The sequence below is a fragment of the Mustela erminea genome, chromosome 6 (assembly GCF_009829155.1).
Source record: "Mustela erminea isolate mMusErm1 chromosome 6, mMusErm1.Pri, whole genome shotgun sequence".
Classification (NCBI taxonomy): Eukaryota; Metazoa; Chordata; class Mammalia; order Carnivora; family Mustelidae; genus Mustela; species Mustela erminea.
The window spans coordinates 71,931,280-71,945,148 of NC_045619.1; the positions used below are offsets into that span (position 1 = coordinate 71,931,280).

The following is a 13,869-nucleotide window of genomic DNA, read 5'->3' on the forward strand; positions in this document are numbered from 1 at the left end:
TCACTAAATATTACAGTCATGTCTTACTTCAGTCACATATTCATTTGGACTTATTTTTATCCCTTTGCAATACAAATTGAGGACAAAGACTAGGCAAACATTCCTAGTCCATTATAAATTGGAATTGCAAATCATTAAATAAATAAATAAATAAATAATAAAAATTGCGGATTCTGTTCATTATAAGAAAGAACAATCTGTTACTAGCATTGATAGTGCCTAAAATATGAAGATGATCTTTTTTTTAAAAAGAGATTTATTTATTTATTTTACAAAGAGAGAGAACGAATGGAAGGGGAAGAGAAAGAGAGAATCTCGAACAGACTCCACGCTGAGTGCAGAGCCCCATGTGAGGCACTATTTTGGGACCCTGAGATCAGGACCTGAGCTGAACCCAAGTGTCAGATGCTTACCCAACTGTGCCACCCAGGCACCGCATGGATGAGATGGCCACTTTTAAAGAATTAACACTGATAGTGGATTATCAAACATTCTTATTTGAAATTCTATGGAAGTAAACAAGTATAAGCACATGACATTTAGTTTCACAGACAAAAAACCTTTCTAGGGACACCTGGGTGGCTCAATCGATTGTTTGCCTTCAGCTCAGGTCATGATCCTGGGGTCCTGGGATTGAGCCCCACATCAGGCTCCCTGCTCCGTGGGGAGTCTGCTTTGGCCTCTCCTTCTGCCTGCCGCTCAGCCTACATGTGCTCTCTCTCTCTCTCTCTCTCTCTCTCTCTCTCTTTCAAATAAATAAATAAATAATCTTAAAAACAAAACAAAAAAAAACCTTTCTAGATGTTGAGCCTCTGCAGGACTCACTCATATTGAAAAACTCAGGCAACTTAACAGGCTGTTTTGTAAATACCAAAAGGAATTAAAGTGGGAGACAGGAAATGTCATGGAATTTGGAATCTCTGAAATCAAAGACCTAATGTGTGGTTAGCTCTGTAAAGAAGTGTGAGTCCTACTTACAAGAATATAAGGTCAAGCTGTGCCCTCCCCTTCTTGGTTTCACAAAACACAGTCTTATAAACAAGGGTTTCTCCATCCTAATTTTTTCCCTTCATTGCAAACCTCAAATGCAGTGACCACCTGTTACTTGTGTCAAATTGACAAATAGCCACTTAGTTTTATGGTTAAAGTAGCAAACTACTCACATTCCTTCGTACTCGATTTCCTCCACTCCTCTTTCTTTCCCTTCCCTCTTTCTTTCTGTCTCTTCTGCAGTTTCTAAAGAGGACAAATCCATTGTAGAAACTCAAAAGAGTTTTGCATTTGTTTGTGGCACTACACAGGCAGCCCAGAATGGCTCAACTTATTGTTGAAGATTATGAACAGTTTAATTCATTGACTCTGGAAGGTGAATGTTGATGCTGCAGCTCTAAACCCTCAACCCCCAAACCTAAAACTGGCAGGGAAAAAAACTGAAAAGAAAAAAGAGGATTGTTTTGAAACATATGGTATAACACTTAGCCTATCTTCTAGAAATGTTAGCTTATGTGGCTTCAGGAAATGTTTTCATCACTAGTATGCATCTTTATGAAAAGGATCATTCAGATGTTTGTCCACTAAATGTTCGTTGAATATTATACGTATATATATATATATGCACACACATATATACATATATATATATATAATATACATTTTATATGAATGTAGTTCCTCAGAGGACCAATGAAAAAAGTTCCATGAAGCGTGGAGGCAAGGAAGCAAATTCATTGTGGCCAAGGGCAAATTCGTTGTCTTTTTCTTCAAATCCCTTTATTCCGTGTCTTCCACCCTGGTAAATAATACCGTCATTTGTCAAGTCGGCTAAGCTAGAAACAGCCACGCCATATTTGACAATTCTCTCTTACTCACCCTGCTACCATTCATCGATTGTCGCAGTTTAGAAACCTACTTCTGGGAGACTGTTTTAAATCTCATTAGAATCCCAGTAATTCAGAACTTAAAAAAAAAAATCTCTGATGTAGAGTACCCTAACTCACTTACTCTCTTTCATCCTTTATAGCCGACCAAGTCATGTTGCTGAAGCACAGCCTGATCGTTTCATTTCTAGACTTCAGGGATTTTGTCCAAGTCACCCAGGACCCTCCGCCACAAGTCCCTCTCTCCTTCACACAGCCTTTCCCTGCTGCAGCACTCGCAAAGGATTCTGGGCACCACCCAGACTGAACCTGCCGCGTTCTTTAGTCTGCTGTGTTTGCCCTTATTCCCATAGCTGGAATGCGCTTCTTGTTTTATTGAAGCCCTCCTCAAAGCTTAAGATTTGGCCTAAATTCCACATGTCCCCCCAAAATATTATCCACCTCCGAGGTAGGAGGTAATCGTCCTTTCCTCTGTGTCCCCATAGCAGTTTGCTATAGTTGTTGCACAAAGCAAGTAGTTTTTACAACGCAGTACATATGTGGCCTGGACCAAAATTCATTCTGTACTCATCTCTCTCTTCCTCTTTAGATTATAAGCTGTTGAGGCTTTTGTTAACTGGGTTCTAGGAGGAATTAGTTGCAATAACAAGGAAAAACCCTAATTTAGGATGAACACAGTAGCCTCTGAACCTGAATGCATCTGAAGTTAATTTTGCACTTTTCTCCGTTCTAGAGATCTCCAGGAACTTGATGATTCTACCCAGCTCCCTCTGCTTTGCCACTTCTCAGAAACAGCTGAAGGACTCACCACCATTCGGGCATTTAGGTGAGCAAAGATATTTTCATTTTGCTGATTAGGCAATCATATAATCAACAAACCTATCTGCAAATAACTGATAATTGCTACCATTTTTGGGGTGCCTACTGTGTGGGCATGGCAGTGTTCTAAACTAGAAGAGGGAAAATACGGCAATAAATGTTCAGAGTTAGTCTAATTCTCTGAAATTTTGACAAACATAAAGAAAGAATGAAATACCGTATTGGAAAGATACTAGCTGTGTAATGTAGATCTGTCTTGTCAATTCCCTAGCCTCAGTTTTCTTATCTGTGAAATGGAGAAATCAACTTTGCTTCTTAGGGTCATTGGGCTGATTGACAAATACATGGAAAGCACTAAACATGGTGATTAGAAAAGAAGCATCCAATCAACAAGTTGTTGATAAGAATAAGAATATTAAGAACATTAAATAAGAATATTAATAATATTAATATTATTAATAAGAATATATTAAAATAAGAATATTAATAATAAAATAAGAATATTAATAATAAAAGAAATGATACTAAAAATAAAATAAAATAAATACTACTATATCAAGTTATTTTAGGATTTAATCAGTTTTCTTCAATTATTATTTTTTTTAAAGATTTTATTTGTCAGAGAGAGAGAGGGAGAGAGAGCGAGCACAAGCAGACAGAATGGCAGGCAGAGGAGAGGGAGAAGCAGGCTCCCTGCCAAGCAAGGAGCCCAATGTGGGACTCGATCCCAGGACTCTGGGTTCATGACCTGAGCCGAAGGCAGCTGCTTAACCAACTGAGCCACCCAGGCGTCCCAGTTTTCTTCAGTTATTACTGGTAAACAGTAAGAACCCAAGCTTTTGATCAAAAGCGTTTACTTAACACTCAGAAAATGATCTGGTCCTATTTTCCCTGTTCAAGTAAACTCAGAAGAGAAGGTGGCAGCACTGAGTATTTCATTTAATCTGGAAAATTGACATCTTAAAGTATAATATCTTCTTGGAACCCTAAATGCAAATGTAGTGATTTCAATTAGAGCTTTTTCTACTCTAAGAAATATTTATATTATTAGATATAAAAACCTGAGTTAAAAAGTAGAAGGGAGCGATATAAACATCGACAATATGTATCACAGAATTTCTGCATCAATCTCCATAGACTTCATCATGAAAATTCACACTTTCTGCAGTGGTGTGTTTTCCCATCAGAGTGGCTCTTATTGGAGATGACAAAACTACTGATTGACATCAAATTATAATATTAAGACCAAATTTGTGTCCTGGTGGAAGCCAGTAATGATCAGTGGTACTCATTGCATCCATCATATTAAAGATTTCATTTTTCACCAAATAAATCCTTTCAAGTTAATCTATTTGAGTATTGAACATATGCTGGTACTACTCTTGATATATGGATATTTAAAGTCTACAAAGACATGGCCTTCCACTTCCATCCCAGATAAATACCACAAAGAAAACAGTTAGGGTGACATGGCAGGTGGGGGGCAAGAAGTGCCGGGATTCAGGCAAGCTCGTCGATGACACTGCAGGACGTTGACGGGTTCAACATATAACAGTCCTTGCTCTGTTTTCTCTCCGGACAAGGTGAAGTTATTTTCTAAGAGTGATGATGACTAGAATGAGGTAAATTGTCTTGAAGGAAAAAACAGTTTAGAATGACAGAGGAACTTGACCAAGAGTCAAGATTTAGGCTTTTCATTTTTCTTCTTTGTTAGACACATGGACAGAATTTAGCATGACTATTCCTAATTTTACATGAGGAAAAGTCTAGGTAGTTAGAAGAACAAAATACTATGTGTTAAATCTTCAAGGCTTGAATTATGATTGGAAGAAACAAAAGACAACCGAACTTTTTATGGAGAAGTATCTGCGTCATAGTCATCCAGATTTATATCTTTTAACATTCATTTCTAAAGTAAATATTAAGTACCGCAAATATCAGCATTTTTAAACCAAAAGAAGTTTTAAAATGTGGGGACAGTGCTGCTGCTATGAATAAAATTCTAGAGTCTTTACATTTGGTGCTTTTGGTCAAGAATCAAACATCTTCTTTTCCATCCATTTCTTCCTTTCTTTCAGGCTACCCAGAGTCCCCAGAGTCTTCAGCTCTTTTGGAAAGTTAGCATTTACTGATTAGGCTGCCTCTCCTCCCCTGCATTCAGGGTTCGTGGTGTACTCACACGCGGCACTGAACTCCCTCAAGTAGTTTACCACGAAAGTTTCACAGTTAAATTAGACTGAGATTTCAGTGACCTTTCCTATTTTTTTTTTTTTTTTGGTCCAACAGAATAAAGGTCTAAGAATGTTCAGAAGATGAGCTGGATGTGGATGAAAAGATACAGACTGAGTGTGTCAAAGTTTCCATTAGGAAAACAGAAGGTTTCTTGCCAAATAGAAACACACAGAAAGAATGTTCACTGCATTTCCACCCCTCCCCTCTCGCTGCTGCTTCAGACCGTTGCCAATTCCATTTACAAACTCTTTAAGAGTGCATCTGAAACAATATCCCACAACTAAATGAAGAGTAAGAAGCATCCCAGACAAAGCACTTTGTCAGAATAAAGTCTTTGATGTTCATCTAAAAGGTGGTCCAGTGGCTTTGGTCCAGTGGGCCCCATCCCCAATCTCTCCATTACCACCGTCCTGTAGAGAGCGAACCCTCTCTTGAGCCCCTGAACATGATGAGTTTTCTCATTTCTGTGCCTTTGCTCATGTTGTTCCTACTGTTTCCACAGCTTTGTCCTCCCTTGTTAACCTGAAGCATTCATCTCATCCTTTAAAACCTCACTTAGATCATCCTCCAGGTCCTCCATGAAACTTTGCTTAATCCTCCTTCTCTCCCCATCCTCTAGCTCCTTCCCTGTGCGAGTTGCCCCCTTTTTTTATATTCAAGTAGCGTTTCGTGCACAGGGCTGTTATAACCAGCCTCTGAGTTGCATGGTCCTTGCTTGTTAACACCGTGTTTACCTCCTTCCCTAAAGACAGTGTTCCTCAAGGGCAGAGGTTACATCTTGTTCATATATATATATATATATATATATTTCCCCCCCCCCCCGATGTCTTGCATAGAGTTGGTGTTTGGCAAAGTTTCGGAATGAATGGCTAAAAATCTCCCTAACATTGCAAATACAGAAATGTTGTTCCTTAGGAAGATATATCTCATTACCATTTATATCCACTATTGCAGTAAATCCTCTAGTCCTGTGGGCCATTCTGCCTTTTCCTTATTCACTCTCTTCAGTTCTAAGGGGCCATCCCAGTACAAGACAGGCATGTTCCTGGGACTGCTCAGGCCCACTCCAGTAAGTTGCTCTTTCGTGTAGGTCCTTCTGTACATGGCATTTAGGTCAAGGCTGCAAACTCATAACTCAAAGTGAGGTAATTATTTGGCTCTGATTGTCAAATCCTTTGATTATTGTAGATCAGATGTTGTCTGACTCAGTTATCTGATTTATCTGGTTTGGCATATTGGAATGATCAGATGGATTGGACAGATATCAAGTATCTGCTTTATATTGGCCTGTATGGACAACTTTGTGGGCCAAGTGAACGCCCCACACAGGACTTGTGACATAGTGATGGTTTAATATAAAGTTTTGCAAATTCATTTGAAGATTTGGGGAAACTTGGGGCAGTCTTTTATCAAACAGGAATCATTTCTGAGCTGTCAAATGAAACTTGGCTATGCCTTAGGAATGTAATGTGCAGACAAGTGGTCCATATATGAACAGTCATGGCCATGAAGAGTAAATAGACCACATTTTGTTTTGGCATTTCCTCCAACCTTCAAATCAGTTATTTTGATTATATTATCCAGCTTTCCATTGTTTTTGTTATTCACGGAAAATAACTGAAAAATGAAAAGAGACTATTTTTGTTATTTGGAAAGATTTATCACCATGTAGCATGAGTTCTGTGAAAAAGTAGCTCACATGTTCAGATGGATAAAATTCTTATTAGAAGTTTCATTTATAACACGGATTACCCAGAATTTGGTCTGATGATGTTGATTTCCAAGAATGAACTGAATTTTGCCAGGGATCAATATCTAAACTGTGTTTGTCATAAAATCCTATAAGTACCATAGGCTGAGAGTTCCTTTCGTGCAGTGACCATCCTTACAAATATTTTAGAACCTTGAGCATAAGTTATCTCATCTAACAAGAACATCTGCCGCCTCCAAGGACCTCCATCCTCTACTTCTTTCTACTCAGTTTCCTTCTTTGGTTCCCAGAAACCCCAGCAGAAGGAGAAATTTAAAAGTATCTATTTGCCTGTTACACATGCATAGTTTCCTGTCTTCTCTTGTCCTCGTTCAGCTCCTCCCATCTACCTTTAACTGTGTTATTTGGAAAAGTTAAAAAAAAAAAGGCAATAAAAAGTAGGTAGAGCTTATTGCGCTTCTGTACAACTTACTCGGGTTTTTGTAAGGCCCTTGCAACACAGGCCATGCCTTGTTTTTGTGGCCGCAAAATTATGAGGAAATTTATGAAGTGATCCTTAATAGGAATTTGTCATCAGAAAGCTTCCTTTTCATAGCAGGGGTCTAAGAAAGGAAGAAGGACGGACCACACCCTCCCCAGTAAGCGTGCAGCAAAGCAGTAGCAGCTGGCCTTTATTTTGAAGTAGGAGTCCATTTACTAGTCATTCCATCCCATCCGTTTGTCACGATGTTGAGTAAACAGTGTAGTAGTAAGTGTGACTGTTTCTTATTATTTCTCCTGTTGGTGGCTAGCATGATCATATTTTTGTTTTCTACAGGCATGAAACCAGATTTAAGCAACGTATGCTGGAACTGACGGATACGAACAACATTGCCTACTTATTCCTCTCAGCAGCCAACAGATGGCTAGAGGTCAGAACGGTACGTCCATTTCGTGATTTCCAAATGGAATCCAAACAAAAAAGGGGCCTGATGCAAAGAGGGAGACAGTTGTAAAAATTAGTCCTGCACCGAGAGCCACACTAACTTCACTTTTTCCGAACATTAAAATAGCTCAGGTTTGTTTATGTTACAGATGAAATTTGTCATAATGTTTTAGCTAATGGCAAGACAAATAGCCCCAAAAGCAAAAATTCATTTTGTGTTCATTAGTCTCTAGATCACATAAGTTAATGGAATGGCAAATGTTTGTAGAACTTCATTTTTTTTTTTCAAAAGAATGAATTTGACAAGTGAACAGATGTACTTGTTTCCTTCACTGAGCAGGGCAAGCCTGGAAGAGATGGTGACTTTCTGTGTTTTAAGCCAGTGAAGGATCACATTAGCGCAAAATGTAAAAAAACTGCAATTAATCATCTGTCACCTTCTTCTATCCCTTGTGAAGGAGGAGGACAGGCACATGATTTGGCATCATACAGACTTGATCTAGCAAGTTAATTAATTTGAGTCTGTTCCTCATCTGTAAAATAGGAATAAAAAATGTACTTCATGGGGATATTAGGATGAAAAATAATAATATAAAGCCCCTAGTTTCCTGATTAGCAGGTGCACTCAACAAATGTCTTTTGAATGAAAGGATGAATAAATAAATAAGTGAATAGAAACAGCACCTGCTGTGGTAAGTGGTTCATGAGCCAAACAGCTGGAGTATGAACCAGGAGATGGATGGGACACAAGTTCCAGAAAGGAAGGAAATGTGTTTGCAGACTGGTCTGCATAATCTGTACTATAAATATGCTACTTTGGTGGTAATGATGAGTTGTCTGTAATCTTTAAAAAACATAATAATTTTCTATCGGGGAACCTGGGTGACTCAGTCGTTAAGCCACTGCCTTCAGCTCAGGTCATGATCCCAGGGTGCTGGGCTCCCTGCTCAGTGGAGAGTCTGCTTCTCCCTCTCCCTTTGCCTCTCCCCTCCACCCTCCTTGTACTCTCCTTCTCAAATAAGTAAATAAAGTCTTTAAAAAAATAAAAATAAAATAAGAAAATAATTATCTATCCATTTGTCCAAAGGAAAAGGAAGTTTATCTGTACTATTACAAGGCTATCATGTCTACTATATTCAGGCTTTCAAAACTCAACAGACCAAAGAAGGCAAATAGTAAAAGGAATTTGATGAGTTAGAAATGAAAGAGCCCAAGTATAATCTGAGTTGCTGATGGAGGGATACAGGTTGGTATGGATTCTTGGACCGTGTCCCTGCCCCCGTCTTGGGCTTTAGTCGTCATGATTTCCCACTGGTTTACAGAGACTCTCTTCCACTTTATTAGTTACAATGTAGAAATTATTCAGTGACATAACACAATTATATTTTATAAATTTTAGATAGAACCATTGGTTGTTGATAACAAATTCCTTCCAGCTAGCTGTAGGGGTTGGGCAAAATGTCTCCTGAATTACCTATAGAGAGCATAAAGGCAGATGAAGTGTTGCTTGATTTATAACAAAACTAAGACATTATTCCCAGATCCTATCCAGACCCTAATTCATTGTTTTAAACTTCTATTTGTTTTTTAAATTTGTTTTCTCTAAGGAAGAAAAAAAAAAAAACCCAATCATATCTGAAAAACAGAATAAATCATGAAAGAACTTGATGAAAGAATGTCCCCAAATCATAATAGAAAATGTCAATGGTTACCTTCATTGTTTGATTTTTCTTAACTTGGAGATCAAGCAGGTGTTTTAGGGGGCAAGTGTGTTTGCTTTGGACTTGAGGTGAATGTCTGACTGGACTCCTGTTTCTGTTCTTTAGCACTTCCTACTGTCAGGTTAATGGACAAGTGTTTAACAAGAATCTTCAAGCAAACCATATGTTCTGCTCTCGTAGCCAAAAGACAAGATATTAGAGCCTTTAGACTGCCAAGAAAGGGGAGGTCAGGAGAAATTAGAGAGGAAGAGTGGCCAGATTCAGAATGGCTTTAGTTCAGTTTGACTCACGGCTCATTACTTTAAACCCCATGTGAAAAGGCAGCGGGACAACCCAAATGTAAAAGAATTCAAGTTTTCAGCTGTAGAGACCTAAAGAAAATACTGATGTTTGAAACAGGAATGGCAGGCTCTGCCATCCATTCTGTTCCTTGAAGATACATTTGTTTGTGTGTCTTGTCTTTGTTTTCTGTGTATTTTGATCCTTCCAAGAATTCTTGTCTGGTCTCATTACCAGAGCTCTCCCTTAAAAACTATACCAAAAAAAAAAAAAAAAAAGGAAACTTTTGCTTCTGTTTCTGGGTAAAAGTAAGTTTTGGAAAGGAACTTGCTGATTTATTGTAAAATTCCAGACATCTCTGCTGACAGAAATCAGGGTCCAAAGTCTTTTGTTTAGATTTGTCTTTTTTGCCTAATTGTGTGTGTCAGTAAGTTTATGTGGGTATGCATACACACACACACACACACACACACACACACACACACCCCTCTAGACAACCCCAGTGATCCAACCTAAACTAGTCAGATTCACTCTCTTCTTCTCAGTACCTTGAGAGTTTTCGTTAGAACCAGGATATTATTCAGAATATGTTAATATCAGAATCTTTATTCAACTACAAATGTGTAATTCAAGAACATATGCTATAGTAGGAGTATGGAATCAGTTAACTAGATAACTCCTATTAAGAAGTAACTTTTCTTCCAGTTGTACACATATAATGACCTCATTACTATTGTGCTCTTGTGGACACATCTCCATCACTGGAGACACGATTTCATTTTGAAATAAGTGGATCTTGTGTCAGAAACATGGATGTTGAGATACGGGACCTTGGGGACAAGGGTGTGAACTGTTCTCTGACCCCCACAGCTGGACATATTCTGCCTTGTAAGTCATTAGAAAAATAAGTAATGAAAACTTCTATTTGGTTCACTGAATCTGCATTGATCTTACTTACCCACAGTAACAACACACCCCCTCCTTTCTCTGTTCTTTGCCATATTCCTCATTTAGCAAAAATATCTGCTTATAGCTAATATTCTTAGAGTTCCTGTAGCAGAAACACAACTAAAACGGTACAAGGAAGGTTGGGGCATTAGGCATAAATCAGAAGAAGCCAACAGGATTTCCTGATGCAGATCTGGGGATTTCACCAACTCTAATTCATGGACTCATCGCCTTCATGAAGAGAAAGAGGAGAAAACTTATCATTGCTTTCTGTGGCTATTTTTCCCTTCCTCTTCACTCTCAGTTCGAGCTTTCAGAAGCAATGCCACTGAATTCCCTGGATGGAAAATCTCAAGAGAAGGAAGGAGGAGGAACCAGAGAAACACCTCTTGTGGGATTTCAGAAGATCCATGAGCCCCATCCAATTTTTGTTTATTCTCTAATTTATTTTAAATATATGGCTCTCGTTTCTTTTCCTGGTCAAGTTAAGCAAGAGCTAAGACAATCACAAGTTATTCCCTTTCTCTGAGTCAACAGCTTTCCCTATGGACTACATAGCCCTGCCCACCATAGTCACTTCATATTCGTTCCGAATTAGGAAAAAAATGAAGGTCACAATACACTCGCATCAAAAAAGGACGAGAGTCTAAAAGAATAATTTGGCTAGTGGGAAAGGAGCTGGATTGTGACCACCCGGCTTGCTTTGGCAGAGAGGGGAGTGTTGTTCCTCTGGGTACCAAGTGAAGTGGGCCCCAGTCATGTGCAGGGTGTCTCTACAGCCTAACCTTTGAATGCTGCTTAAGTCCTTTGTTCAGCACGGCGTTTTCTCTTCAGCCCTGCACTAAACAGTTCCAGTTCTTTGGCATCGGTGTTTCCATTTGCGAAAATTGTGTAACTCTATCTAAAGGCTGTCTTTCCAAGGCTTTGTCTTGCTGTGTGGTGAAAGGATAAAAGAAAATTCACATCAGGAAGCCAAAAAAAAAAAACCACCCAAACCAAAAAAAACTTTAACATCAACAGGCTTAAGTGAAAATAGCCTTCAGGGTGAGCTTGCACGAGAGTTGATTTTACAAAACAGCACAGAACTTTTCTGTGTATTCCTAACTCCAGCACAGACAGGTGTGCTCTGATCTTGTGGTTGGGAGGCCCTGCTCTATGCTCCCAGGTACTCAGTGGTCCGAGAGAGTGGTACTGCTGAGGGCTGCGTAGAGATTATGTTGCTGTTAACCATTTGTAAGTCTGTTTTATAGAAAATTCCCATTTTCACTCTAATCCCATAGATAGATACATGTCATTGAATCACTAGAAATCTGGACAAAGAGGCCTCTCTTTTGACTTGGAAATCAGAGGCTTATCCCTGGAAGGAGTGTTGCATTCACAAACTCGATGGAAGTTATAGTTTATCACTATCCAGATACAATGTCCGGCAGTGGGGCCCTCTTGGAGAACTGGCAATTTTTATGTGCAGTAGCTTCTGTTTCGTTTTGACCACAGGTGTATTTTCATGGAATGGATTAGTTAGGATGGGTAAGGGCTAAGCAGTAGAATGAATACTGCTAGTGATCCCTAAGAATTTGCTCTCTTTTGTGTGAGTTATTCAGATCAGCCACTTCTCTTTTCTTAATTGATTGCATTGAAATTATTTTGTTGTTGGCATATTGCAAAGAAAGGAAAGAAGGTGTAAGTATAGAATCACTTTGTAACTCATTAAACTTGTTAAGTGGCTCCTTCAGCTCAGCGGGGGGTCTGCTTCTCCTCCTGCCTGCCTCTCCCTCTGCTTGTATGCACTGTCTCTCTCTCCTTCTGTCTCTCTCTGTGACAAATAAATAAATAAAATCTTTAAAAAATGGTAAATGAAGTGAAAAATAGAGAGCTAACACAAGCTCTTACTATCAATCAACTTCACACATCTGTACTCCTGAACGGTTTGAAGGGAGGTTAATGGAACTTAGTGATTTTGCTATGAGTCTTCTTGATAAAAATGGTGCACAAGGGAGCTTCCTTTCTTATGCAGATCAAGGTGAAATTCTGAATAATTACTCTAAAACATTCCAAATTCATTACAAAAAAGTTTTGTTTTAGTTTTTTTTAGAAAAAATAATTTTTTTTCTGACACCAAATCTCATACTCTTCATTACAGAGAGCACCTAGCACAATCCATGTCCCACAGTCCTGCCCCTGCAAATGTTACTTTTTTCCTTTCAATACCCCATAGAAAAAAGATTTTTGAGCAGTGGCAATAGTCCAGGAGTGATCTGAAACTATCTAGCTGGTATAACTAGAAGACAAGAAGAATAGCATTCTCTAAAAAAAGGGATGAGGAATATTTTTTATAATAAATAAAATAACTTTGTTATATAGCTACTAAGCTGCAGACATACTGGCTTTTAAGCTCTCGTATCTATATGAATTTAGTAGACTGTAGATTTTGAAAACGGGTTCATCCCCTGGAAAGTGTGCTATCAATGTACTTCCAAAAGCTATTCCTTACTGCTGAGATGTCAAAAACATTTATCTCTATACATTATCTTTAATAAAAAATAAAACAAGAAAATAAGATAAAAACAGAGAGGGAAACAAACTATAATAGAATCTTAAATATAGAGAACAAAATGAGGGTTGCTGGAGGGAAGGTGACTGGTGGGTGGATGGACTAAACAGGTGATGGGCATTAAGGAGGGCACTCGCTGGGATGAGCATTGAGGATTGTAGGTGGGTGATGAATCACTGCAATCTGCTCCTCAAACCAGTGCTGCACTGTATATTAACTACCTTGAAGTTAAATAAAAAATATATGTATACTTTATATATGTAAAATAAATACCTTACAAATAGATATCTATATAAATATTAAGATATTTTACTTTATATATAAATTTTGACATATTTTATATACTGGACTCTTAAAAATAACAGTGTCTGATGATCATACTGAGAATCTTTCAAGTAGTTTTAAAAACATTAGCCATGAAAGAGAGCCAGAAAATATATATTAGCTCAAACTTACTCATCAGCCTCCTCTCTTCCCTCCCTTTGTCTGTTTTCACTTCTCTTGCTGGCGGTATTGCCAGGCTAAGGCTATTTATCTATTACCAGAATTATCATTTTTAAGTCAATAGAAAATAATTAAATCATCTAACCGAATCAACCATTTAGTTCTATATAATGAGTGAATCCAGACCCCAATATAAAATATAAGGTTCCATAGTCAATTTAACGGGGAGAGGTATGATGTGAGAGAGAGAAAAAGAGAAGAAAAGAGATAGATTGAGTGCATAATGTTTTGCATTTCCTTCATAATGTTTACCTTAGGCCTACTGTCTACTATCCATTTCTTGAAACTCCGTGATTATTTTA

The 13,869-nt window shown here is 38.3% G+C and overlaps 1 protein-coding gene across 14 annotated transcripts in view; it reads left to right on the forward strand.

Moving 5' to 3' along the window:
• The window catches only part of ABCC9 (ATP binding cassette subfamily C member 9), a 137,175-nt gene that overhangs the window by 99,298 nt on the left and 24,008 nt on the right, over positions 1 to 13,869 (forward strand). For all 14 annotated transcript variants that reach the window (XM_032347705.1, XM_032347707.1, XM_032347696.1 and 11 more), the window contains 2 exons: positions 2,611 to 2,703; positions 7,457 to 7,559. In XM_032347705.1, coding sequence (XP_032203596.1) covers positions 2,611 to 2,703; positions 7,457 to 7,559 — 196 coding nt within the window. The remainder of the gene's footprint in view (positions 1 to 2,610; positions 2,704 to 7,456; positions 7,560 to 13,869) is intronic.